This window comes from Amblyomma maculatum, chromosome 1 (genome assembly GCF_055883805.1).
Source record: "Amblyomma maculatum isolate TAMU_Amacu chromosome 1, ASM5588380v1, whole genome shotgun sequence".
Classification (NCBI taxonomy): Eukaryota; Metazoa; Arthropoda; class Arachnida; order Ixodida; family Ixodidae; genus Amblyomma; species Amblyomma maculatum.
The window spans coordinates 93,885,357-93,912,924 of NC_139344.1; the positions used below are offsets into that span (position 1 = coordinate 93,885,357).

The 27,568-nt window shown below is 45.3% G+C and overlaps 1 protein-coding gene across 1 annotated transcript; it reads left to right on the forward strand.

Annotated features, from left to right (window-relative positions):
• Positions 1-352: 352 nt before the first annotated feature.
• On the forward strand, positions 353-12,774 carry LOC146203213 (uncharacterized). Its single transcript, XM_084602980.1, has 4 exons — positions 353-517; positions 5,053-5,229; positions 10,804-10,908; positions 12,712-12,774. Exons 1-4 carry the CDS (start codon positions 353-355, stop codon positions 12,772-12,774), a joined length of 510 nt encoding a protein of 169 aa, XP_084459106.1.
• Positions 12,775-27,568: the final 14,794 nt, after the last annotated feature.

The following is a 27,568-nucleotide window of genomic DNA, read 5'->3' on the forward strand; positions in this document are numbered from 1 at the left end:
TAGCTTTCTTGTGCATTGGCACATTCCTGCGACAGAGGAGAAAACCGGCGAACAAATTCCACAGCAAGTCTTTGCGTTTCCACATAGCGAGCGCTCTCGTGTGACAGCAGTGAAAAGGGTTGCATTGATATTGACCCGTCGCGGGAGGAGACACCTTGCCATATTTTCTGCCCGGGCAGGGCTCGGCTCTCTGCAAAGCTCGCAGGGTTCTCTGCACTGTATGTAGCGCAACGCGAGGTAAGGCAGGGGACGATACGCGTTCAGTGCTGTCTCCTATCTTGCCTTGTCACTACCTTGTTCTCGTCACTTAATCACTTAATCGTGAATAGGGCTTTCTTCTCACTTCCGCTGGATGGAGCAACGGCGAAAGCTGATCGCTTTCTCCTCTCAGGCGGACACTGCAGGAGGAGATGCTGGAGCGTCGGAGGGCACTGCTGCCGACGACGTGCCGCAGCTCATTGAAGTGAATCCGCGCTACGTCACCACAGCGCAGGGCACGCTTACCTGTCTCGAAGCAGTAAGTGCCGAATGCACAATGCGATGTACGTCCCGAACCATCGGCGCAGATAGCAATCCAAGTCTCTTTATAATAGTCTGTTCCTTTATTTTACAACGACCTACTAGTTGTTCTCTGCGTCTGTGAGAACTACAGGTCACTATTAACATTCGCGGGCCATACGCTGCTGGTCCAAGGCAGAATGAAAAAAAAAAAAATGACTACAGTATTTACTAGTTCACGCTAAAACTTTGAGCACATGTACTCGATCGATGACGGAGTCATTCAAGCTGCGTGTCGTATACTGTAAAGGTGTGCAGTAGTGCAAACCGCTAGTTAGTATATTTTTTAGGCGTAGAGTTACTAATTACTAGCAATAACTTGCAGAAAACAAAAATAAAAGTTTTCTGAAAGTTATCATTTCAGGATCCACTAATTGCAAAATTTGAAGAAAACACAGTTTGTTACAAATATTTACTCGTAACATGCTGCGCAAAACTCTGGTCGTGGTATACACGTGTACACGCAGGCTATGTCGTATGCGACAGCTGATTCCCCTTCATAGCAAAATACCTCAGCAGCTGCGCTCAAGTTTTGCGTTAACGAATATCGCAAACCTGCAGTGATTCTTTTTTTGGACGTCGTTTGAATCTGGTCAAGTGACATGACGTCACCCCTACGTAGCGTCCTCGCTGTCTCTGCGGACTTAGTATTGCTATTTAATTTCTTTTCTCCTTTCCGGCGGCACGATAAAGTAGTCGGAGGCGGGTGGTGTGTGTGGCTCGAGCAATGCCGCAACTACGTCTTCAAACATGCCTTCATGACCAATGCCAACATAGTCCAATGCCAACATAGTGTTGTGTCCATCCAGCAATTCCAGCCGAAAGAACTTTCATATGCTTTCCCAATAACGACTCCAAGCTGCCCTTGGTGCTCGCTTCTGTTTTGTAGAACTTATGACACTAAAGTGGCGGTTTCACCTAGTTGCTGTGAAGCGATAACTAAACAGAGAGGAATTGGAAACAGGAGATAAGGAAAGGACGCGAACGAGCAGTTTGGCAACTTCCCATCGACGCGTCCGCATTGAGAGTAAAACCCAGAAGAATCTGCGCTGCAGAACAGGCTTGCTAATTTTTTTACTATCGTCACTCGTTCTTCACCGAAGAATCTGAGAAAAATAGTGAACAATTGCTATTGCGTTATTCTTCCTCCCCATTTTTATTCCTATGCAATACAAATGTACACGGACTAGAACGAGCCGCTGCCGCTACCTTGATCTGTTCTCTGTTGAAATCCATACGCTGATTGACATTCTAGGTTTCGATCAGTATTTTTTTTTTTTTTGCGTTTCCTTGTGAAGACATAAGTAGCAACACTAACTACTGTCTACGTGGACACGCCGGAGGGAATAGCGGAATAGTAACGTACGAAGAACTTGCGCACCAGCTCGCAGTTACTGCTAACAGCCTAGTGCATCGCTGTTCGTGTTCTGAAGGAACAAAACAGACTTAATGTAACATTCTATTCTTCCATCGCGAAGAAATCCGAATCGCGCACGAAACATGGCGCTTGTCTAAAGTAGCCAAATAGAGCTAGCACTTCTCGACATCTTAGCAAGCACGGCATTTCCGCAGAGCAATGAGTATCTATCTATTGCGAACGGATATCCGGCGCTGACACTGATGTTTACCACCAAGTGGTTAGAACTGTTATTTTTTTTCATTACGGGTAACTTACTTACCATTTATTTATTCGTTTACTTGTTTATTATTTATTAAATCCTCAAGACCATTTTCACTACAGAAGGGAGTGGTTACACATCAACAAAATTGAATGGCACAGTAGCAGTAATTGATAACCTGACAGAGCTGGCTTCTCCTTATGTAATGTGAATTATTAAAGAGGTCATGGTCACGAAATGTAATAATTTCGTCGGGAAGACGACTCAGACTTTTAGCTACGAGGCAAGAAGAACTGCAAGAAACTGCGGCGTGGGAGGCTTATTTGAGTGGATGATCTACCGAAGATAAGAAAAAAAAAAATGAGCCTGTCACGCAATGAAGCATGCTAAAAATATTTTCGACACAGACAAAAGCGAGTGAATTTACGATGAAATGCAAGATATTGAAGGCTGAGGCTGGATCTCGGTTACACTATCGGTTCTGTTGTGGTTAGGTGGAGGATAAATCGAGCGGAATTTCCTTCAGCAATTTCTAATCAGTGTATTAAGATATTATGGTAGGGTCCCAAATGTATATACGAAACGTATTTGATTTTATTAAGAATGGATTACTGAAGGAAACTTGTAGGCCAATTAAGTTACTCCAGTACTATGCGACATTGTTAAATAGTATCTACGTCTGCTTGGGAAACCCTTGACAAACCTTTGACAGACATCGAGCCCATATGGGCACAAATTAGCTAACGTTTCAAGTACAAGTTGCTACGAAAAGCAGGTCGTGTGAAATCACACTCTCTCCCAAGTCCAAAGAGCGTGCGTCAGTGGCCTAGAGTTATTGGTAGCGCATGGTAGGTAGGTAGAGCATGTGATGCGTGATCAATGGACCGGCGTTTGATTCCGTCCTTTTACAATTTTTTATTTAAAAGGACAGTCTGCAGATTAGAATTTAACATATTCTGGTATATCTCACCACTGATGGCAATTTACATTGTTATGTGTTATAATGACATTTATGCACGTTAGGCCCTCATAATCACAATTTGTCTACTCTTTAATCTTTTACAACAGTGTAGCTCCGTAGTCGACATCGTACCCTCTCGACCATGGAGGAAGGAAACAACTTAGGAGAGGCCCTTGCCATTCCAAATGCATTGGAGAAAGTGTGGCGCAAGTGCCGTCAAAATTTAGGCTTAACCAACTGTTGCTATGAAAACTCGGGCCACTAGCAACACCGTTGCTAAGGGCCCTAGGTACGTGAGCGTTGCGGAGAAAGTAAATGCGGAGGGCTAAGGAGGAGGAGAGACGTTGCAGCGTCCGGTCGCGGCGCGGCCGCGGCGCGGCCGCGCCGGCTTTAAAAAAAAATGACATCAGGGCCTCTCCTAAGTTCTTTCCTTCCTCCATGCTCTCGACCAATTTGGATTTCTTGACTCGCTGACAGCGCCGCCTCAACAGTTTTCGCCGAACGGAGCGGGGCCTTTGACGATATTGCGTTAATAATAATCCGATTACTGAGAGCATTGATGCTAGCAAAATGTAATCACTGTATTTAAAAATTGAAAGAAAATGTTATTGCGCGCAATTAATTACTCTTAACGAGCTACATAAAACTCCAGCCTGAGGCCCTGGTCGTCGAAAAGCGCACTCGATTCCAGGCGGCCAAGAACTGCTATGGTCTGCATTAATTTGTTTTTACCTTTATATTTAATGCAGCCTTATTCATGGTCAAGTTAACAAAAAAGCCATCGTCTGTCCGCGTCACGAATAGTAGCCATTGATCAAGACGTTGACAACATCACAAGATCGCATGACCTGTCTGAGCACTGATCGGTCAGAGAATCAGGGAGTTTCGTTGCCTAGTTGGCAAGTGTTTTGGCAATTGGCAGCTGATATGGCCAAGGGCTAATTCGTTGCTGGGGAGCGTGACGTCATAAGCCCACGTCGCATGGCCGGGTTGGTTGATGCCCGGGCTGTTCTTGCGACTTAAGAAGGAAAAGGAAATGCACGGGCCTGCTGCTGGCTCTGTAGCTGAGCCACCTCCGCTGCCTCGTACGGACAGAAGATAAAATAGAGAACAAAGAAAAGAAGAGGGGAGAAAGACGCGCGTTATGGCCAAGTGCTGATAGATCAACGGGGTGAGACTTCGCGAGACCGCATGACATGGTCGACTTGGCAGGTGCTCTATAACTGTTGGCAGATGTGCTGGTCACGTGAAATGACCGACAGCGGTGGCGATATGTTGCACTCACAACCAACGTACTCTAAATGCTAAAAATAAGTAAAAGAAACGAAACACGGCAATAAGCACGTCGTACGGCTATAATAAAGACCTATAGCAGGAATATTGATTCTAGTTCTGTCGCATTCAACTCTTAAGGTGACTTAAACGTACCCATAATTATTGAACACCAGGTAAGAACACACACAACACCAGAACACCAGAACACACACAATGTAAGATGGTGAATTCATCTGTGCGCTCAGCATTTCCATTTCAGTGCAAAAGTACCGCACTAATTATCCCGTGGCCACCGAATACCGCAAAGCAAAGCACGGTAAGGAGAAGGCAGCAGTGATAAAATCCGCGCAAAAGCGCAAAATACGAGGAAAAGTGCTACCTCTGCCGAGGACTCACGCCGAAATGAGGACTGCTTGCGCGCGGCGTTGCAGCCGCGAGCAGACCATCCTACTGACATCCCCTGTACACAATGTTGACTCACTAGCAGTAACATATTTTCTTTCGACCCATCTATTCCGTACAGCAAGCATGTGTTGGATAGTAACGAGCCCTGAAATTATCATCTCTCTATAATCGTCCTCAACAGTCGCAACTGTGGCCGGTTTGCTGAATTCTGGGCACGTTGATTGCGATTCGCAGCTCGGCGCAGCCGCCGTCATGGTGATGTACCTGCTGATGTCGCACAGCATCACGTACCAGTGGTACGCGCACCTGGCCTTCCTGCTCGCCTTCACGTACTGCTTCAACAACACGCTCATCATAATCTCCGGCATTGCTTCGCCCTGCACGCAGATGCACCTGCCGGAGACCCTCTTTGTTAGTATATGCGCACCGCTTCACAACACGCTGCATCTGTGGGCCTCTTTAACAGCCCAGTCAGAATGCTGCATGTCCGCTTTAGAGTATATCGCTCGCCAGTTTTAGTATAGCGAACCATATCGATTAGGGGGATAGGGTAAATACCGGGCGACAATGCACACGCGCGGAATGCCGCGCTTAAACGACGAAGAATGTGCCTTTCATTCCGGGCATGCGCGCATGCACTCTGACAGCGCTGCTCCCATATATCCTCCTAAGCGATAAGGTGCTCCTATTCTAAAACTCCCTATTGGGAAGGAAAGCTCAATACCGTGCCCCAGATAGCGCGGAATATTGGAATAGTGCTAAAGAATGCCATAAAGTCGCAATAACATTATGTATTATATGGAATACGTTAGTTCAACAAAGTAAACATTATTCTAACGCTGACTTTTCGATGTTGCTATAGTGTTAAAAATTCACGAATGGTGTTAAATGTTATATCATAAACACTGATTTCACATTTCAAATAAACATTGTTTTACGTTATTATAAATTTTATCATACCAGCAAACATATTCAAGCACTGGATCCCAGAACTGTTCTGTCTGTTGTTCAATATTTAATCAGCTAGTGGCACTTTAAAATTCAATTTCTTAGATCGTGGCTGCATTAGATAGCATTCGCAGCCCTCTTATTCTACTAGAAAGCTTTCCCTTTGTTGTTCAATATTTAATCAACTAGCGGCACTTTGCAATTCAATTTCTTAGATCGTGGCTGCAATAGATAGCATTCGCAGCCCCGTTATTCTGCTAGAAAGCTTCTCTTGTTGCCTGTTTCCCACTATCCCTCATGGGACACCTTTCAGTAGTAGCTACACATCTCGCTCCATGGGATTCGTTCGCACGTCAATTTATGAGCTGAATACTGAGCTGTTCTGCGGACCTCAAGTGTCGCTGTTCCGTGCAAGGCTTTGCGTTGTAGTACCTTCACAAATAGTTTAACTGAGTGCTGTTCAGAGTTGCTTTATCATTTTTTGGAATATTGCATTTGTTTCCGCGAGTAAGCTTCTCGGCAACAGGATAGTTTGGGTTCTCGTCGCTCGATGGTCTCAGCAGCCAGTCTGGCACGGCCGCAGTCTCTGTCTTTGGCGAGACAGCATACTTGTATGGTGCATTTATCTGGGATGAATCAAGAAGCGGCGTAGATGAAACTTCAAGAAGATAAAGATGTTCACAGCACAGCGCGAGATAACGTTGCAGTTTTACACGAGGCGTGATTGGCTGCGGCGATAGCATAGTGCTCTCGTCAGCGGGCGCTACAATGAAGACGACGATGTTCGCTGTACAGTGCGAGAGATTAAGGCCAGATTTGCACCATCCATTCGCCTTGAGGTTTGTGCCTGGCTAAGTAAGCCTAACGCTCTAAAATGAAGCATAAGAACATTCAATAGTGTTTCTACGAATACAAAAATGCAAAGTTTCCGTAACGCTTAGGTGCTACAAAGGCATGGTCAAAACCGTCGTTTATCGGTTGGATCAAAAATGATGATTATCAGCCGCTGTGTAGTGAAATTTGTTCACTGGAACGCGAGTAAACGCTTTCTGTCTATGTTAGGGGCTCCGCTGCCCAATTGCAGTTGCCGTATGCCTGAAATGTTAAAGAATGTCTCTTCAATAATATCTTCCAGGGAAAATTTTTATTACGATGTTTAAAAATAGAGTCCCCCGCAACCGAAATCAGAATTTGCATTGCGCATAAGTGAAAGGCCTTAATTAGTGCTGCTCGCAGCCTACCGATCCGAGCTTTAATCAACCAAAGAAAAAGGCAGGATTTCGCAAAGGCTACTCAGCATTGTACAATATTCTCACTATCAATCAGGTGATAGAGGAACGCACAGATCATAACCAACCACTATACGTATTTTTTTATAGTTTACGAGAAAGCAATTGACTTTGCGAAACCTCAGCACTCATGTTGGTGCTGTGGAACATTGGGGTAGAACAGGCACATGCATAAGTACTGAAATATGTGTATACTGCTGCACAGGCCCCCTATCCCTCCACAAAAAAAGTTAGAAAATCCCAATTAGGAGAGGCGCTATACACGGCCTCACCCGTGCTATAAAGCGCTTTTTTTTTTTATAGGAAGTATCCAGACACCTATAGACTGGGAGCAGCTGGGTTTGTAAGCTAACGGTGAATACCTTAGAAGTCTGTGATTCCCCGATGTCATTGCCTTGCTAAGTAACTAAAGGGGCGGATTGCAAAGCATGATATGTGAGCCGTTCAAGCAAACCATAATGGTGGGTCTAAAAGCTAATATGAAGAAAACTGAAGTAATGGTAAACTGCCTCAGCATGAAACGGTTATTTATAAATTTTGTGAGGCGCTGCAAGTAGTGAATGAGTAGTTCTACTTAGGGCAGATAGTGACTGAAGGTCCGGACCACAAGAGCGAAATAACTACAAGAATGACGTGTCACGCATTTGGAAAGTGCTCTCAGATCGTGAATGCCTGTTTACCACTATTCCTGAAGTGGAAAGTGTGTACGGCCCGTGCAAAGCGACAGCCATGCCACTGGTGGAGAGGCTGAAAGTAAGTCCGGGAGCGGAGCGTCGTCTGCTAGCCGTGTGTTCCTATGCCGTCCTTGCGTCATGAATTCATTTTCCCGCGGCTCTTGCATCGTTGCATCAACAGCATCCGCTGTCAATGCACTGTGACACAAACTAGGGGGCATCTCCAGCGATAGTTATGCTTGGGTAAACGTTCGAAAGCTATAAAAAAAATGCGCTGTGGATTGTATTTACTCGTCCCAGCTCGGCAAGCATTACGACCTAGAGCGTACTGTTCGAGTTCACTTCGCGTTAACAAATCGCTTCTCTTTCCTGTCTCATATTTCGACATGAAAGGATTTGAAATAATATCGGCGCATCGTCGTGAATTTTCTGAAAATAGCTTTTATTCGCGTTTAGGTGGCGGAAAAATAATATATGTTGGTTGCTGAGTTCATTTACTCAGTGCAGTGGAGCATATTTTTATGGCACTTAATTTTGAAGCCATTAATAGGTCCCGAGGGCAAAGTAAAGACGGCTATGATGAGCGTCAGGTACGAAATTTAATTAATTGAACACGATGCTCCAAGCGCATGGTGCATACATTTAATCGCCTATAAGCGGTGCTTGCTAAGGAACACCATCTTTAAATATTTCCTCCTTTTACTTAAGCGCATAAGCTTTACGAAAGGAATATTGTAAGCTATTGAGAGTTAGGTGGGCGGATGAGGTTAAGAAGTTCGCAGGGGTCAAGTGGATGCAGCTAGCACAGAACCGGGTTAAGTGGAGAAATATGGGAGAGGGCTTCGCCCTGCAGTGGGTATAGTCAGGATGATGATGATGATGATGATGATGATGATGATGATGATGACGACGACGACGACGACGACGATGATGATGATGATGATGATGATGATGATGATGATGATGATGATGATGATGATGATGATGATGATGATGATGATGATGATGATATTAGCGCCCGCATTGTCACGTTTCACGCATTTCCGTCTGTGTGCTCTATAAAACTTGTCATCGCCGTGACCAATCCATCGTTGCGGCTAAGCCCATTTTACTCATTTTATTTCTCCTCTAGAACAACTAGAAAACATTTTAAAAAAAAGGTGAGGGAGCTTGTATCGACAAAAGATTTACCGACCTTGAAGTCAATTAAAAATAAATAAAGGGGAGCAAAAGCCGACGATTACACAAAAAGAACCCTTTTAGAACGGTGAATAACAATAAAAATAGAAAAGGAAAAGAAGCCGAGGTCCGAGTCGCAAGATTGTCTACGGTGGCCTAAAGAAAGAAAAAAAAAAAAAGAACTCCAGAAGGTAGAAAAAAAATCTATTCTTTTCATAGAATTATGCATGGTGCCCATGCGGACCTGGCTCCCGTGAGGGATGCTTTAAACGTCGGGGCACTTATTTAGGCATCGCCTACTAATATCAGAGCGCGATTGCATTATCGGACCCCGTTCACATCGCGGATTCAGTAAGTCTACCTTTATTCAGCTTGAACCATGCTGCGAGCCTTCGCGACTTATGAGCGTGTGCCTGTCTCGCAACACGAAAGTCCTGGGTTCGACTTACACCCTAACTCAAACTTCACTCCGTTTTCAGTTCCGCTCAATTATCTTCCTTTAGTTAAGGAACTTGATTTAGCGCTAATCTGAACATTTCAAACTCCTCCTGAATTTGCCATCGTGTTTTTTTCGTTTACGGCCAGCGACGACGCCGCCGAATTTTCTGCGATACGTGACCGTTAGCGACATTGCATCAAAGTCTTGTGAATTCAGACGATGAGGCGGTGTGTAAGGGAGGGTGGCACAGAATGTCTCCTATATTTAATCGAGGCGCATCACCATGACCACATATTAAAAGAGCTTGCAGCAAAGGCAGGGTAAGTGAAAAAAAAAAAACAAATACAGCGATTATTCTGTTACAGCTAGTAATTGATCATTCGATGCAGTATACCCACTGTAAAACCGGGCGAAAAAATGCAGCCGGTCATTTAGCGCTTGTTTGTAGGAGGCACCTGGCGCGTGTACGCATTATTTTCTCCCAGATGGCTGCAGCATTATCAATGTTTTCCCCTCTGCATAAAGGCCAACCTTAATTTTATGCTTCATACCGCAGTAGTAAAAATAGGCAGGAGCTGAAAAAAAAAATAAAAATAAACCGCCCCCACGAAGACGCCAATCCTCGCAGCGACGCATGAGCAGCCGCAACTCGTATCCCAGAAAGGTTTTTGAAAACGACGCGGCTTTCAGTGGCGCCCCTGTAGGCGGCGCACGGGGCGTATATAACAGCTGTATCTTAATGCTAGTGTCCCATCCCCTCGGTCATTATTTGTCACGGTTTTCGCTGCCTGCTGAAAGCTCCGAATCATCGCGAAGTCACCGCGACTCGTAAATGTCTGCATAGCCATAAGCTTTCTCAAAATGCGGCAACGGTGTTTTATGGGCTTCTTGGCACTTGTATACAGCGTCGTTTTCATTTTGCTCGCGCCAACAATTAACTGCTCGGGTTTTATGTGCTAGGCAGCGGGAATATACACCGTATGACGTACAAGTGCTCATCCAGGCAAACACTTAACAAACGACGCAAGGTTCCACTTTCAACGCTACCTCACAATCATGCTGACATGGAAACCTCAGCTGACGATACGAAATTGCTGAGCTACATTCGATTGCAAAAATACTCTCACGAGTTGTGCGGCGCTTCCTACTACCCATATGCTAGACTACCACAATTGCCGAAATCGCGGTTGCTTCTTTGTTAACTTCCGGTAAAATGCTTATTATCTTTTTTCTTTTTTTTTTTTTAACGTGTCATGACTAGTATTTACGGGGTCTGCCGTAGAGAAGGGCTTGGCATTACCCTTATTTACGTGAAAGTGCGACCACCGCGTCTGGGATCGAAACCACGGGCTCGTGTTTAGCACAGCGTATCGTAAGGCGACATCCAAGAAGAAGCAGTGCTTTTCTCAAGCCTCTTCGTGCCAACTCACCATTATTCTCGTGCCTTGCCCCGCAGTACGCGCTGTACCACTGCATGGCCGGCCTGTTGTACGTAATCGGAGGAGCCATATTCCACAACGTTCACAAGCACGACGCTCTGCTCCTCAGGATCCCTACGGGGGTAAGTAACAGCATGTGGGCCAGTGGCATGATTCACTGTGGTTGAATACAAAAGAAAAATAGAGATAAGCAGAGAAGGTGGCATGGCTTTGCACGCACTCCCCGCTCTGCTGCAATGAACTTCGAAAACGGTACTGCTGATGAATTTATTGATTTCATTTTTGCATCGTGCCTACTTTCGTTCGCGAAAAACGCACTTATTGATCGATTTGCTTGAACTGGAAGGAAACAGAGCCCATGCATTTATCGCCATCTTTGAACCAATCCCAAACCGGAACGATTCAGAGAAACCGTTCCGAAACGCAACGGGCACACTTCAGCGCCACATTTGGCGCACCTCGGCAGATTTGTTTATTGGCGAAAACCTTTAATGGCTCATACTGTCGACGTCCGTCCGGTCACACTATAGCTGTCAATCAAATAACGTCATGATGACGTCGCCAGGAAAATAAAAATCCTGTCTCCACCAGGAATCGAATCTCCGTCCCTCGGATCTCCAGTAGAGCACTTTAACCAACTACGGCACGCACGGATCATGTAAAGTGTATCATACTTCTGCTTTTCTACTGTGAGGAAGATAGCAGCGATGGCAATGACCCTGCAATTAGTGGTAATTTTATTGATGACAGTAGCGGTGATAATGACGGTGAATTTACTTGATAATAATGGTGAGAACAAACGTGATGCACCCTGTGCAGCAGAAAATAAAAGGTCGCGCTGCCAAGGTTTTGCACGGAAACCCCATTATGCAGTACGAAGACGACATCCTTTTTTAAGGAACAACAAGAATGAAAGAAAACAGTGGCGTCTACGCCCTTTCATAATGAGCATTTTTAATGCTAAAACGTTTTATAGTAGAACCATTAGAAGTCTTGGGTTTATTAGGCTCCCTTTTTCACGCGTGTGCAAAAAACTTTAATCGAATTGTGTAAAGTGCGCGATTTCAAAAGCTCCCCGTAAGTGTAGCCCTCCTTTATATGTGCCATATAACACCAACATTTAAAAAAAAGGTAGTTAAACAATTAAGCATGCGTTGCGCAATGTTAACTTTCGAAGGCATTCATTGTCATAGACAGCAGCTAAATAGCAAAGGCATTATTAAATCTTTGATTTTCTTTGTTTTAGAAAATTGCGATAAAGATACCACGCACTGGCGGTCTTGAGGCAGTGCATAGTAAAGGCTGTAAGATAAAAATATACACACCAATTCTCACCTCAATCGTCATCAGGTGAGCGTAGCTCAAGGTTGGCAGCAGTCAGTTGAACTTCCAGAGCATTCAGTGGGTCTTTACTTCTTTTCACACTCCTCCGGAGTAGAAGCACTATGTGTCTCATAATACACCTCAACGAACTGCCCTATTTCCTAGGTCACTTACCAGCAACGTACCCTTTCCCAGAAGTATCAATAAAGACGACCATGTAACGTTCGAACGGCTGCAGGCCTACTTAATCAGCTTATTGTCATCTCTTCGGCTTGCACTGCTGAAGCTGTGCATTGCCGCACAAAATGGCACCCGTGATGTCACTTGAATACCTCACATCAGGACCGTTGACGTCACAAAGCTGTTAAAACCTAATCTGAAGCAACATGCGCGAAAAATTCCATTATATATTATTTAGCGGTTTCAGGCGAATACCACGTGGAAATCCATAAATAGTAAAGGGTGTTTACACTCTTTAAAGGTATGTCCGACTTACACTAAGATGATTTAGCACACCACGATAAAATTTTCAAACGCCAGAAATGCAACACTTGTCGTTCCTCATGTGAGTTATCCTAACGCTTATTTATTTACACTTCCAGGTTATCCTGACCGGCGTCGGAGTCGTCCATTGTTTTCACAGCCTTGTAAACTTCATCAAATGAGCACAGCAGCGTACTAATACTTCGTAACTGGTAATTCCAGCGGGAAAACTACTACTTAGCCTGTGAACATACTTAATCCGTTATATACACTGCTTCAGAGACGGTTTTCTCGTGTAATAAATATGACTGGCATGAAGTGTATATTTCAGCGAGTCTTGAAGCATTTCTCCTCTATCTGTTTTCCCTAGTAAACATTAGCATCACGATTTTTCTTGAAGCTGCTAGCTGTATCGCAACCGGCTGTGAAGAGCTATGCGGGTGGCCCTCGTCGGCCTGCGACACGCGTTTGATTTTGAACCTCCCGAGCACCCATCGACCCGAAACACATATAAACAAAAGAGAAGGGAGGAAGGTGGGAGTGAAAGTGGAAAAATAGAAAGAGGAGCCGTAGTGGAGGGCTACAAGGTAATTTCGACCACCTGGGGATCTTTAACGTGCACTGACATCGCACAGCACACGGACGCCACTCCGTTTCGTCTCCATCGAAACGGCGCGTCGAAATGACAGTCTTGGTTAACGCAAGTAACGACGAAGAAATGAATGAAAATGTGTTTAATTTTGCATTTTGGAGGACTCGTTAAATATTTATTTACTTTTTATTCTGTAGTTCGTTATTTTCCCCCATTCCAAGTTTTACACAGCCGACAAAGAATTTTGTTTCATCCACAGCCAAATTCAGAGCCGCTGTTTGTTGGTCAAGAATAAGAGATAACGCATTTTTCAGTATATTGAATTCGCGTTTTCGAGCATAAGTATAAAAAAATATGCTGCGTTGTTGCCGGCATCAAGGACCCGAACACGAAATGCACGTGCGGTGATGCACTTGCTCCGGTCCACGTGCTACACTATATAGCTGCCTACTAGCGGTCCCCAAGAAGAATATAGCGGAAAAAAGGTTAACAGCTCGAGTGCAAGTGTGAATGTGTTCGCACTTTTATTTTTTTCTGTCGCTCTTCACCAATATTACCACTGACAGTGCATGGCTTGATTCCAACATTCGTGCTCTGTGATAGCGAAAATTTCTATTTTTCTTTTTTTTTATTTCAAAAAACAATCACATCATTTTGTATGATTGCCGCAAGCAATAAATGATGTCAGCAGTCAAACAACCTAATAAATATAGGTACATCTACACAAAGAAAAAAGCAAGTGAAAGCCCCTCCAGAAATATTCCCTGCAGCATCACTCGACTGCCTTCCCTGACAACCGTTGAGCCCTGATGGTGTCAATATCGCAGATGTGAAAAACGTGGTCTAGCGGGGCCTATATGTATTCAGTCATATTTAAAAGCTGGGTGAAAGTTTAGAAAATTTAAAAATGTCAGTGTGAAATAAGTGATGGATAATGAATGAGATATTAATTTAGCAATTTGCTGTACTGTTACTTCTTTAGTCATGGCTTCTCTGTTGCGTCTTATTCCTCCTCATACCGGTCAGCTTAGCACAGATGCCGCAGTAGTAGAATCGATAAAAACGACGATCCCGAAGGAACTCCCACAGTAAACATCAATGGTTCTTCTGTTCCTGGTGCGCTATAGCGGAACACTTGCGCTGTGGTGTCAAGTGACGCCACCAAGGCTGAAAAGGTTGAGCTGCCTGCGGCGCAGCGGCACGAGAAGGGCGGCCCTTCTTAGGTGCTAAATACGCGTCGTTGCTATAAAAATAAAATTTATTTTCGAAAATTACGATGCGTGAAGTGCAGAAAATAATGACGCAACACAAAACGTTTTTCACCGCAAAAACACTTGCAGTGCAAGCAACAAAGAGAAGGCCAATGTATATTTTTTTTAAACATGCACTGTTATATGGTGCACATTGCATAGCGGTAGAATAATTTTCCACTTCCTGGACAGAAATGCAATGAATATATCGAGCACTGCCTGAATACAAATCCGTGGCGTCACATACCCCGGCTGCGTTCCGAGGTAGTTTTCGCACAGTCTCTGACGTCCTAAAACATGCCCTCATACATGTCCTTCGAGGAACCACATGTTTGTTTTATTTTTAATTTGCGCACACTGCAGCCCCTTCTTTGGATATCGAAGGGGTGGACATATCGTATACAAAACATCGTCAAAGCAATCAAAACTATAAAGAGATAGCAGCAAAAAAATTTAAACACCAGTTTACAATATACAAAACACAGCACCAATTGGCTGCGTGCGAACAGCAAACAGATTATGAATAATTTGAAGCATACATAATTCTAGCTATTTTAAGCGAAATCACTGGACCAGGCAATGTATTCTAATTTTCAATGGTAAGCGCAGAGAAACTATTTAAGCACATTAGTGCGAGCACTTGAAAGTCAGTAATGCGAACGAACAACGCAGTGCAAATATTTGAAAGATTCCAGTTGACGGTGGGTGGCGCGGGAAGTTAACTGTAATTATAACGAGCACAGAAGAGGCTCAGAAATTACGAAGGGATGTATTAAATTTGGATGGCATCAATTTTCTTAATGTATGTTAACTTGAAAGTATTCCGCCCAAAACAACCACAGTCAAGAATTGGACGGTATAGAAATTTATACATTAATAACCTATAGTTTCCATCGCAGCCTCGGTTAATGTTCATCTGAGATAGTCTAATCTTTTAGAGCACAATTACAAATGAAATCAATATATCTGAACCGTTATAAGTCGGGAATAAAAATTCCTGAATACTTATACACCGATACCCTTTGAAGAAACGAGTAGTCCAATATAAAGAAACGAGTAGTCAAAAATTGATGAGGAGGAACTATTACCGAAAGGCATGACAACATTTTTGTGGAAATTATTGTTCACCTGTCAACTCTCACACGACTTGCAGAAGCTACAAACTTATTTGCTAATGCGTTAACGATCCTCTGAAGAGAGAATGATGTCGCAGGAAACGCAATCAGCACACAGTCGAATATTCCAGATAACGTATAAGGCAGGTAATTCATATACGGTGGAAATAATAAAGGTTCCAAGACCGAGCATTGCGGCACACTAGCTGTCACTGGGCTGAACTGCAGTTAACAAGCTGTAAGTGGTCAAAAGGAAATTAGATAAAATTCACTATCGTTCAATCCTTCAATATCTTCAATATAAGATTTGATTTCAACTTTAGTATGAATCAGCGTCAAAAGCTTGGAAATATTAATGAAAAGCGCGTTAATTTTATAACCACAATCAGATTGAAACCAATGTCATGCACAATTTCTATAATTGGGTTGATGTGCGAAAACTGCTCCTAAAACCAGGCTGAACATTAGAAGATTTTTCCGTTCAAAAAATTGTAAAATGTGTGTGGGGTTGATATGCTCAAGCTTTTTACACGACGAGAATGTAAGTGAAATAAGCCTGTAGTTGTCGAGGTGGTGCTCATTGCACGACTTAAAAAACGGCAGTTTTACCCAGTTTCCAAGACTTCGGTACAATACCAGAAGTCAGGGGTTTATTGAAGCATGTGGCCACTACTCTTGTCTCCGCGCGAAGGATGACATCTGGTTACTCAAGAGAGGCCAGTTCACACTTAGAATACCACTTTGAACTTTTACTACCCGCACTTGGCTCAGATTCGGACTTCTGGAAAGATCTTGAATCTGGATGAATCAGCTGAAGTTGAAAGGAGAGCTGCGTATGATTAAGACCTTTGATGAGCTAGATCTTGAGCTCCTTGTGAACAATCAGGCCTTCTGGAGGTAGGTTGTCAGGCACAGGCATGTAGCTGCCAGCAGAAATGACCTCATCTGAGACACCAGGTCCTTTCTCATCAATGCTGCCATTCTTGGGCGTATGGGTTAATAGTAACGGAACTGTGGTTCTGCGAGAGGTGGCATCCGGCATTTCCAAATTGCAGTCATCTTCAGCGAAGACATCGTAGAAGTGGATTTCTGGAATGTTCTGGGCAGCAATGTTTTCTTCGCGGACAATCGGGCCCTCTGAAGGAAGGTAGTGAGTCACAGGGGTGTAGTTGCAAGCAATGGTAACTTCATCTGACTCATCATGGCCACCATGGTCCTCTCCGATGAAGTCGTCGAAGAAGTGAACTTCCGGAATGTTTAGGACAGCATCTTTTTCCAGCATTTTCATTTCTTTCAACTTATTAAGCTTATGCTCAATTTTATCAAATGTAGCGTCGACTTCGACAAACTCACGCTCCAGCTTGTCTAGGTTGCAGAGGCTGGGGAACTTGAGCATCTCCTCCCTGATAATTTCCTCAACGTTGATGGTGCTAAAGGCGTGGTCGATGGCGGCCATGATGTCGAAGTCGCAGACAAAGTACTGATCGTCATCGTCCATCCGCATGCGCTTAGGCTCCGAGGGCCCATCGCAGTCTGTGAGGTCGCAGCTGCCATCGCTGCCCTGTTCGCTGTCCAGTGACAACACCACGTCGCCACCACTGCCACTTGTCGATGCTCCTTCTGGTGTGTCTTGAAGATGCTTCTCCGGGGAAGGGACAGTCTTCTTTCCACTGTCCGATGGAGCGTCTCTGTGGTCGTTCGGACAGAACCAACAAATTTTCGGTCTAGTCTTTCGAGGCGACCTAGGCATGGTACGGACTGCGGTGTCTGAGCCGGCGGAGGAGGAGGATAGCTTCGAATACCTTGCTCGTTACAAGGGCAACAGCAGCTGACCGGGTGCCAGGACCTCTCGAGGGCGACGCTCACTGGGTGCCGCCAAACGTTGTACGAGTCAACAATGCCTCAGGATACGTCACCAGCACTCAATCAACAGACAATGAGCAGGCCCAGGTGCGCTTCTCGAGTGTCCCACAACTTGCGCGAAGAGAAGTCCCCCCAAAAAATCGGAACTGCTCCCACGGGCGTTCGTTCGATTCCGGGTCCAGAGCACTCGGCTGTAGCCGCCAGCACATGCACACGTCACGCGCAGCGGTGAGCGTGGCGGTTCGCCCTATGGAGCGCGCAACAAAATCTTCTTCTTGTTCTCCCTCGGTGCATGTGGCCCATACCCATAGAGGGGGAATAGCCAGAGTTCAGTGCACTTGTAAGAATAGAATTCATGATGTCGATATAGATGGCCTATGCACAGATGACACATACCCAAAATGCAGGATGGGCGAGGGTTGACTGTATATGCAAGAAATTATTGCATGATCCGGATATAGGCTGCTTAACATATCAGTTATGAATTAGGAATCAGTGTTGATGAAAAATTGGAAAATATTTGAGGGGGCAAAGATAGTAATCAAGAAATGAAAGTAAAATAAAAATGCAAAGAAAACTTGTAAGCAAAACAAAGAAGAGAAACGTTAGCAAAAACATTTTCCGATCTCAATATTATATACCTGTGGAGTAACTCACACACCGGTTTTAAGCATGCCCTTTGACGCTTTCACCAAAGAAGAGGAGGCCAAGAATTGAAAACGGCAAGCCTTAGCAAGCAAGAGGAATTTACAAATTATTTTTTCTCTGAGCAGCATTATTCCGGCAGAAGAGGATGTGATGCGACATGGTTTCCACGTCATCGCATGTTGCAGAAAGGTTCGAAGGTGTGACTCCAGAACGACATAAATAAAGTTTGAAGCCATTAATTCTGCAGCACAGGACCGCTATGTAGACCTCACATCCCTTGGAGCAGCAATACCAGATATTCCAAGGAAAATTTAGATACTTAATGTCCGCAGTGGCAAGGTACACTCATGGTTAAGGAGTGCAGTATTTGGAACCTTTCAAAGCAGAACATAGCCAGCAAGCTAATGCTAGGCACAAAGCTGCCAACAGGCCCATTAAAAGCCGAATGCGTTAAGAAACGGTTATTATAAGAAACAGCTGCAATGCACCCGAACCAACTTAACAAGCACACCTTGTACATGAAAGAGAAGGAAAAACATAAGAGATTGCCTCAAAAGACGTTTCTTCGAGCTTTCCAGCGCAGCTAAAACTGAGAAGCATTCAGATAGTATGATTATGTAATACTGCAGGGAACAGTTTGAAGGGCCAAACCATTTTCAAGCAATGCAGCACAAAATATTGGCGCGTAATATGGGATCCAGACAGAAATATTCCAATCGAGTGCTTGAAAATAAATACCTATCGCTGCTTTTTCATCACGTCGGAGGACATCTATGAAAAAAAAAAGTGTTGTTATCTAAGCACGGCTTGAACCTAGTGGTAGAGCGAAAGCTGTGAGTGTTTCAGTGACCCTGTAACACCGCCTTTTGAATCCGCGGCTTTTTAATTATTTTTTTAGGTATAATTATTGGAAATGGAAGGCACCTTATACTTTTGGGTAGACATCGCGGAATGGTGCACCTAATCAGGTCAAGGTCACGTTTTCATTTTTTTTTTGTACATTATTATAAAGAAAGCTTCAGCTGCAGGCAACCTAGCGTTGCATCGAACATGACCAGCTTTCCGTTGAACGCATCAAAGTTCACCGGCGTCCTAAGCAGAATCCTTCATGCCATGCGCATGCAACGCCGGCAGACGCTTTCCTGTTCCACTCGGTCATCTCTTCGCGGCGGTGCGCGCATGCGCAATAAGGAAACTACCCTTCTCTCCCGCATCTGGAATAAGTTACCCTCCTCCTCTCTGCAGCCAGCGCAGGGGCTGAACACCTGTGGAAGGGCGCAGCTGGTTGCCATGGTTGGCGAATGCGCAATAGCGCCTTGTGCCATGCACGGCTTTACATGACGTAGTGAAGCAATAGCTTCAAAACATCTGTTGGCGCTCTCCACTGGTCGCTCCGGAGCACGCTTTCTTGCCCAGGGATGACAATTTCGAATCCCCCTGGTCGACCGGGATAGGTTGCGCGGATTCCTCTAGTCGTCTGGAGCAAGTTAGGGCGCTCTAGCTCGATCTGCCGACCAGAGTCCGATCTCGCCGGAAATTCTAGCCGGTGATTTCACTTCCGGAATATTTTGGCTGTTTTTAGCGCTTTCAGAGATATCGGCAGAGGGCACTGGGCATTATAGTCTTTTTTTTAGCTATTATGTCTAAATATGTGTTTTGAAAAACGTCTGCAGCGTTAAGATAATGCGAAAATCAAGTTGCAGAAGGCCGCACTCCTGCCTATTTATCAACCGCAACAATTTCGCCTCAGGGATGCGACTTCAACTTGCGGAACTGGCGGAACGCTATTCGCTACGCGTATTTGCGGAATGGAGTTCTGCGACTTTTTTTTTTTGCGTAAATATTGCGGTCTCTAGCCGGCCTGAAGTCGGCACATTCGTACACGTTTAACCGCGTTCTGATTCAATCCAAATAGACTATGTCGACTATTTGTTTACGCATACTTGCTTTCTTGTGAATTTAGTAAGAATGGGAGCCCCTGGGAGCATACCAAAAATAGCAGAATCTGCAGCCAGCATTTTGTGAATTGCGAAAAATCAAATGACCCGTGGAGCCCATACATACCGAAAGTATTTCCGACTGTTTACAGATGCACGAAGCCAGAGACATCCGAGAGGTATCAAAGGTAATTCTATTAATTATTAGTGGCAACATGAATCGCAACGTAGATCGCACCACGTTGAAAGTAAAGCATTGGATAGTTTGTGGACTCTGTGCAAATATGTGTTTACACAGACGACACGCGAGCCGTGAAGCATTGCTAGTGTGTGCATGCTACTCATTCTAGATTTTACACAAGTGACTGTCACAATTTAACTTATAGAATATCATTAGGACCGTGCACTTGCCTAGTAAGCATGCTGCTACTCTCTTAATTGTGCAAAATTGCTGTTTCTAACAGGCATGAAGTTGGAACATTGACACACGTGAAACTGGTTTGCGATAGTTGGGTGCTAACTCTATGGCCGACTGGGACTCTTCCTTAAGTTCACCTTAATTAACCTTCCATTTTTTATCTAAATCGAAAGCTTTTGGCTGAAAAGTTATTTGGCAGTTGTGATATTTCATGCGCGTCGACTCATTTCGTAACAATAGCTTTTGCAGCTTGCTGGACTCACGTTTGCTTTACTTTCAAATTTAGTAAATATGGGAATTCGTGGGAGCCAACAAAACAGTCTGCAGCCAGCATTTCGTTAATCACGACTTGTGAAATGACCCGAAACACCCAGCATATTGACTCACAACGTGGACGCACAACAGTGGCACCAGTCATCGTAAAACTACAGCCTATCACCCCCAAACCAATGGGCTGACGGAACGCCTTAATAAGACCATCGCAGACATGCTTTGCATGTACGTTGACGTGAACCACAAGAATTGGGACGAAATTCTTCCCTACGTCACGTTCGCCTACAATACGGCACGCCAAGACACCACTCGTATGACACCATTCAGCCTCCTTCACGGGCGACCAGTAACAACTATGCTGGATGCAATGTTGCTCCCGAATGCCAACACCGATGATCTCTATCAGGACGCCGAGGAATTCGCTCAGCGTGCAGAGGAAGCTCGACAACTAGCGCGTGTGCGGATCAAAATTCAGCAAGAGCATGATGCACGACGCTACAATCATAGACACCGACATGTCATCTACGAACCTGGCGACAAAGTGTGGGTCTGGACGCCTATTCGCCGCCGTGGACTCTCCGAAAAACTATTGCGGCGATACTTCGGGGTTGTTCAGCGGCGTTTAACCGACGTCACTTATGAGGTGGTGCCAGACGAGGTGTCGACATCAAAGCGACGCCAGCAACAAGCAGACGTCGTCCACGTTGTGCGTATGAAGCCGTACAACTCGGACTGACCTCATCGAGACAAGGCTTCCTGAGGAGGGGGGCAAATGACGCATAGAAGACGATGCAAAAGATGACATTTGAGACAACAAGCGCGAGCCTGGAAAAGAAAGAAGCTTGAACGCAAGACTCGTTCTGGTCGACCATTCAAACGATCTATCGCTAGGCCCTCCTTGGCGTTCTACCGAGACGTGACAATATACCTACCCACAAATTAGCTTGCAGATGGTCTACGGGAGGAACAATAAGAAAAAACAAGAGTAAATTTATTGTTTGATGGTTTTCCAGATTTTCATTTCAACCTAGGTAATGCAAGTAAGGTGACTGCACGGCACAAAAGTTTCAAACGAACCTTTTCAACTGTTGCAGATCAGGTAAAAATACTGTGATGCCAACCTTTCAAAAACAAAAAATCATGCCTTTTAAAGGCAAACTTTAGCATGCAAGTTGAAGAGGTCAAATAGTTCCTGAATGCGTTACAGCTGTATTCTTGTTTCATACCAAAGGCTACTTGCGATATGTACAAGCTACGCGCGTATAGGCATCTCGAACAATCGGGGTGAACAGCTAGCGTTAAGCGATACCACATGACAATGTAAGAGGGCACCTCCGAGCAGCCGGGGTTGCCGCACTTGCTTCTTAAGCTTACATTTTAAAACAATAACAGATAACGCCACAATCGTGATGTGTGCAATTTTCATCCGCCACGGTGGCGGTCCAGTTATGAAGAGCCCTCCACTGGAGTATCTAAGGGAGCTCTAGGAGGGTCAAGATGCTGGGAGGCAGTCGCAACAAAGCAAGCGAACAAGCGCTAATAAAATAGTCCTGGTTTGAGCTACAAACAGTGCGCTCTCGCTATTTCAACGACGCGTTACTATCGTGTCGAATTCAATACAGATGGTGCAAATTATCTTCGATTAGTCCAGCACATTTATCTGTACACAAGCGTGCCGCCAAGGCGCCTGTTGCGCTCACCTCTCGACGGTCGTTTAACCAGGCGCGCGAAACAGCATCATGTTGCACGCCAGGAAAACAAACTGGACTTATAACGTTTTTGTCCAAACACAGTGCAAGCGTGCATTTTGATTTTAAAGCGCAAAACGAGGGATAGTGCTCATGATAAGCTTTACGGCGTAGCCTATCTTGGTGACGCTTGTCTGTGGCAAGCATTTCGCGTGCATGCGGGTCGAGTCATCCCACTTCGAACGGAAGTCCGACTGCGACTTTGAACAGAAGTCCACTTTGAATGGCAATTTCTTTTTTCCTTTTCAGATGAATCGATATTGCGAAAGAGACATGAAATCCACCAAGAAGCTATGTAGTACCGCGCAGGATGCCGGCATGTATTAATGTTCACTTCAGCACTGAAGAGGCGGATTCACATTAAACTATGAAGGAAATGGGGGGCAAGGGGGGATGTACAAGAACATTGCCAAACAGGGCTAGTTTTGTAGGCACTTATGGCGTCCTCTTCCCCTCTCTCAATTGGATGCTCCACGGAGTCATTTTATTTATTCACACACGCGGGCGTACGTATGTATGTATGCATTATGTAGGTATATATGCTTGGTTTGGTTTGGTTTGTGGGTTTAACGTCCCAAAGCGACTCAGGCTATGAGAGACGCCGTAGTGAAAGACTCCGGTAATTTCGACCACCTGGGGTTCTTTACGCGTACTGACACCGCACAGCACACGGGCGCTTTGCTTTTTGCCTCCATCGGTATGTATGCATACATGCGTGCGCGTGCGTGCGTGTGTGTGTGCGTGTGTGTGTGTGTGTGTGTGTGTGTGTGTGTGTGTGTGTGTGTGTGTGTGTGTGTGTGTGTGTGTGTGTGTGTGTGTGTGTGTGTGTGTGTGTGTGTGTGTGTGTGTGTGTGTGTGTGTGTGTGTGTGTGTGTGTGTGTGTGTGTGGTGTGTGTGTGTGGTGTGTGTGTGTGCGTGTGCGTGTGCGTGTGCGTGTGCGTGTGTGTGTGTGTGTGTGTGTGTGTGTGTGTGTGTGTGTGTGTGTGTGTGTGTGTGTGTGTGTGTGTGTGTGTGTGTGTGTGTGTGTGTGTGTGTGTGTGTGTGTGTCGCGACCGTGTCATCCATATGACAGACAGTGATTTTGCATCTGATTTCTGAACGACATTATCCCCTCATTGCAGCAGCTGATACTGTTTTGCCTCCTCGGTGCGAAAAACTACATATTACCGTTGTTTCCGACCATATCACTGACGGAGACATACTCATCGCACCATCTCATCGTCATCTTGCACGCGGTATCGCCTTCCCGTCAAGTCTTGCCCGTTTCCGCAACGGCTCAGCGACATTAGCGCGGCCTCTAACACTTCACGTGAATCCCTCGTGCTCCCTAAAGGAACTTATCTGCCTTGCATGGTAGACGTTCAACTTTTGTCCCTGATGGTGCTCACTTAGCAGCGAGTTTCGACAGACGTCTCTCTTCCTGTTCTCTCAAAGACTATTAATCCGAACCTCACGCCTAAGCAACGCCAAGAACTGCTGAGATCGCTTCGACATCACCAAGCCATTGTTTATGCCACTTTCCCACCACTGGGACGGACTAGCGCGTTGCACACCACCGCATCTTTACTGAAGGTAACTCTATCGTTCGCCGACGGCCTTATCGGGTTTCTCTCTCTGTAAGAAAAGTTATTGAAGAAAATGTAAATGACATGCTCCGTCGCAATAACAAGCACATGGTCCTCTCCAGTAACCGTGCACTCAACAAAATTACCCGCAAAGATGTATACCCGATGCCGCGAATCGATGACGGCCTTGACTCTCTCTAAGGCGCTGAATATTTCTCGACCTTGGATCTCCGTTCTGGTTATTGGCAAATACCTATGCAGGAAGATGACAAAGAAAAAACCGCTTTCGCAACTCCCGATGGACTTTACGAATTTAATGTTATGCCCTTCGGCCTTTGTACCGCACCAACGACATTTGAAAGAATGATCGATACAGTACTTCGTAGACTAAAATGGAGAACCTGTTTATGTTACTTGGACGACATTGTTAACCTTTCGTCAACTTTTACCGACCATATCGTACACGCCTGAATGAAGTTCTCACATGTCTCGCTTCAGCAGGCCTTCAACGCAACACCAAGAAGTGCCACTTTGCACAGAATTAAATTAAAATATTGGGACATTTAGTTAGTCATGACGGCATTCGTCCGGGCCCTGAAAAAAGTTTGGCGGTCCTGAAATTTGCTCGTCCTCAACGGACTGCAGATCTGCGCAGTTTTCTCGGCCTGGCATCCTATTTCCGCCGTTTTATTAGACATTTTGCAACTATTACTGCTCCCCTTCATGAACTACTTAAAGCACGCAGCGCTTTCGTGTGAACTGCACAGTGCGAAACTGCATTCAAGAACCTCAAGCACGCCCTGACATCGGATCCTGTTCTTGGCCATTTTAGCGACACCGCTCCAACCATACTGCACACTGATGCCAGTGGTCGTGGTCTCAGCGCTGTACTTCTACAGCGCGATGCAACTTCCCGTGAGAAAGTTATTGCCTTCGCCAGCCGCACCATGACTCCAGCTGAGCAAAATTATACCGTTACCGAGCAGGAATGTCTTGCCGTCGTCTGGGCGGTTCAGAAATTTCGTCCTTATCTATATAGTCGCCACTTCACAGTTGTTACCGATCACTATGCTCTTTGCTGGTTGACAGGTCGACTTGTTCGTTGGATTCTACGCTTGCAAGAGTATCAGTTCGACGTCGTTTAAAAAATCGGGTCGCCACCACCAAGATGCCGACGCGCTTTCTCGCTCGCCAGTTTCGCCATCAACCTGCAGTTTTTCTACGCAATGTATTTCCTCCTCTGACCACAGCCGATTTTCTCTTCCTCCGACGCATATCACAGCAGTTTCGTTTGCGCCTCTGACAACAAACACGCTCTCCGGTCGCATTAACTAGCCGACGCCTACTGCCGTCCCATCATCGACCGCCTTAACGGCGCTTTGAATCCATCCAATGCTAGGCTCCGCCGACAGTTACGCAACTTCAAGCTCGAAGATGGCATCCTACTCCACTACGTGTATTGCCCTGAGGGAACCCGCTGGATCCCAGTCCTCCCGCGTGTGCTTCGCCCAAGTATCCTAGCGGCTCTACACGATGACGCTACGGCAGGTCACCTAGGTTTTCACAAAACCTACGACCGCGTGAATAGACGGTTCTTCTGGCCTGGCTTGTCCTCCAGTGTAGCTAAATACGTCGCTTCCTGCCCCCTGTGCCAACGTCGCAAACGGCTGACTTCTCCACCTGCTGGCCTCCTACAACCCCTTCCCTGTCCAGCCACACCATTCGAAGTAATCGGCATCGACTTATATGGTCCCCTGCCTCTCTCTGATCGGGGCAACCATTGGATAATCACGGCTGTGGATCACCTTGCGCGCTATGCGGAGACAGCACCTGTGCCTACTGGTTCGGCTCAAGAGGTTGCAAATTTCTTTTTGCGATATATTGTATTGCGGCATGGCGCTCCACGGGTGCTCCTAAGTGACCGCGGAACGACCTTCTTATCGACAGTCGATGCCGAAGTTCTCCACGCATCATCCACCCTTCACAAGACCACTTCAAGCTACCATCCTCAGACGATTTCATCGCACTTTATCGGATATGATCTCAATGTACATTACACCGGATCATAGAAATTGGGACACTACTTTACCATTCGTCACATTCGCCTATAATACAGCAGTACAGCGAACTACCGGTTACTCTCCATTTTTCCTCGTTTATGGCCGCCCTCCCACTACCATTCTCGACAGTTCATTTTTCTCTACGTCCGACTGTTCCTCCTCATCAATACCAGCCCAGTTCGTATCCCATGTGGTCAGATGCCGTCACCTTGCTCGCCTCAACACAGAAATCTGCCAGGAAGATCGCAAGAGTCGCTACGATTCTACTCATCGTAACGTCTCCTTCCGTCCTGGTGACGAAGAACTACTTTACGCACCTCTCCGCATCCCTGGCCTTAGTGATAAATTTCATCACCGCTACATTGGTCTATACACGGTCATCGCCTAAACTTCCCCAGTGAACTACAAAGTGACACCTATTCATCCCCCAGCCGATCGACGTCACCGTGGCACTGAGATAGTTCATGTGTCTCGTTTGAAGCCATTTGTGCGCCGCGATGGAGCTTAAGAGCGGCCGGACTGGCCGCTTCCGACCCCTTGGGGAAATTGTGTCAGCCTTCTAAGGATCTTCTTCTTTCACGTGTACATACCATCATCATCTTCATCATCCAGCGGCGCCACCGGTGGCAGGCGCCTCGGTTGTCCATCGGAATAAACGCCAGACACGGCATCCCTTGCCTTGCCGTCTCGACCTGGTCCTCTTCCACAGTATGTATGTATGTATGTATGTATGTATGTATGTATGTATGTATGTATGTATGTATGTATGTATGTATGTATGTATGTATGTATGTATGTATGTATGTATGTATGTATGTATGTATGTATGTATGTATGTACGTATGTATGTATGTATGTATGTATGTATGTATGTATGTATGTATGTATGTATGTATGTATGTATGTATGTATGTATGTATGTATGTATGTATGTATGTATGTATGTATGTATGTATGTATGTATGTATGTATGTATGTATGTATGTATGTCAGTGCCAGAAGAGAGCGAATATGGGCTGGCTGGTACATGATCACAAATGGAAAGAAAGGCGGCACAGGAGAGCAGCCAAACACATGCGCTTGTAAGAATTGTAAGAACACAGCACATGTGCTTGCTCTCCTGTCGCATCTTAGTAGCGCTGTTACATTCCATTCGTGATGTATGTATGTATGTACGTATGTACGTATGTATGTATGTATGTATGTATGTATGTATGTATGTATGTATGTATGTATGTATGTATGTATGTATGTATGTATGTATGTATGTATGTATGTATGTATGTATGTATGTATGTATGTATGTATGTATGTATGTATGTATGTATGTACGTATGTACGTACGTACGTACGTACATTCGTGAGCAAAATGGTATACAACACTCAGCCGGTGGCGGAGCTCGCGAAAATGCATGCCAACTTCATCTAGCAACAGTGCACCAGATAGATAGATGGATTTATTGAAAGGAAAAGGCAGAGAGGTTGGCCCGAATAATTCAAATCTGGC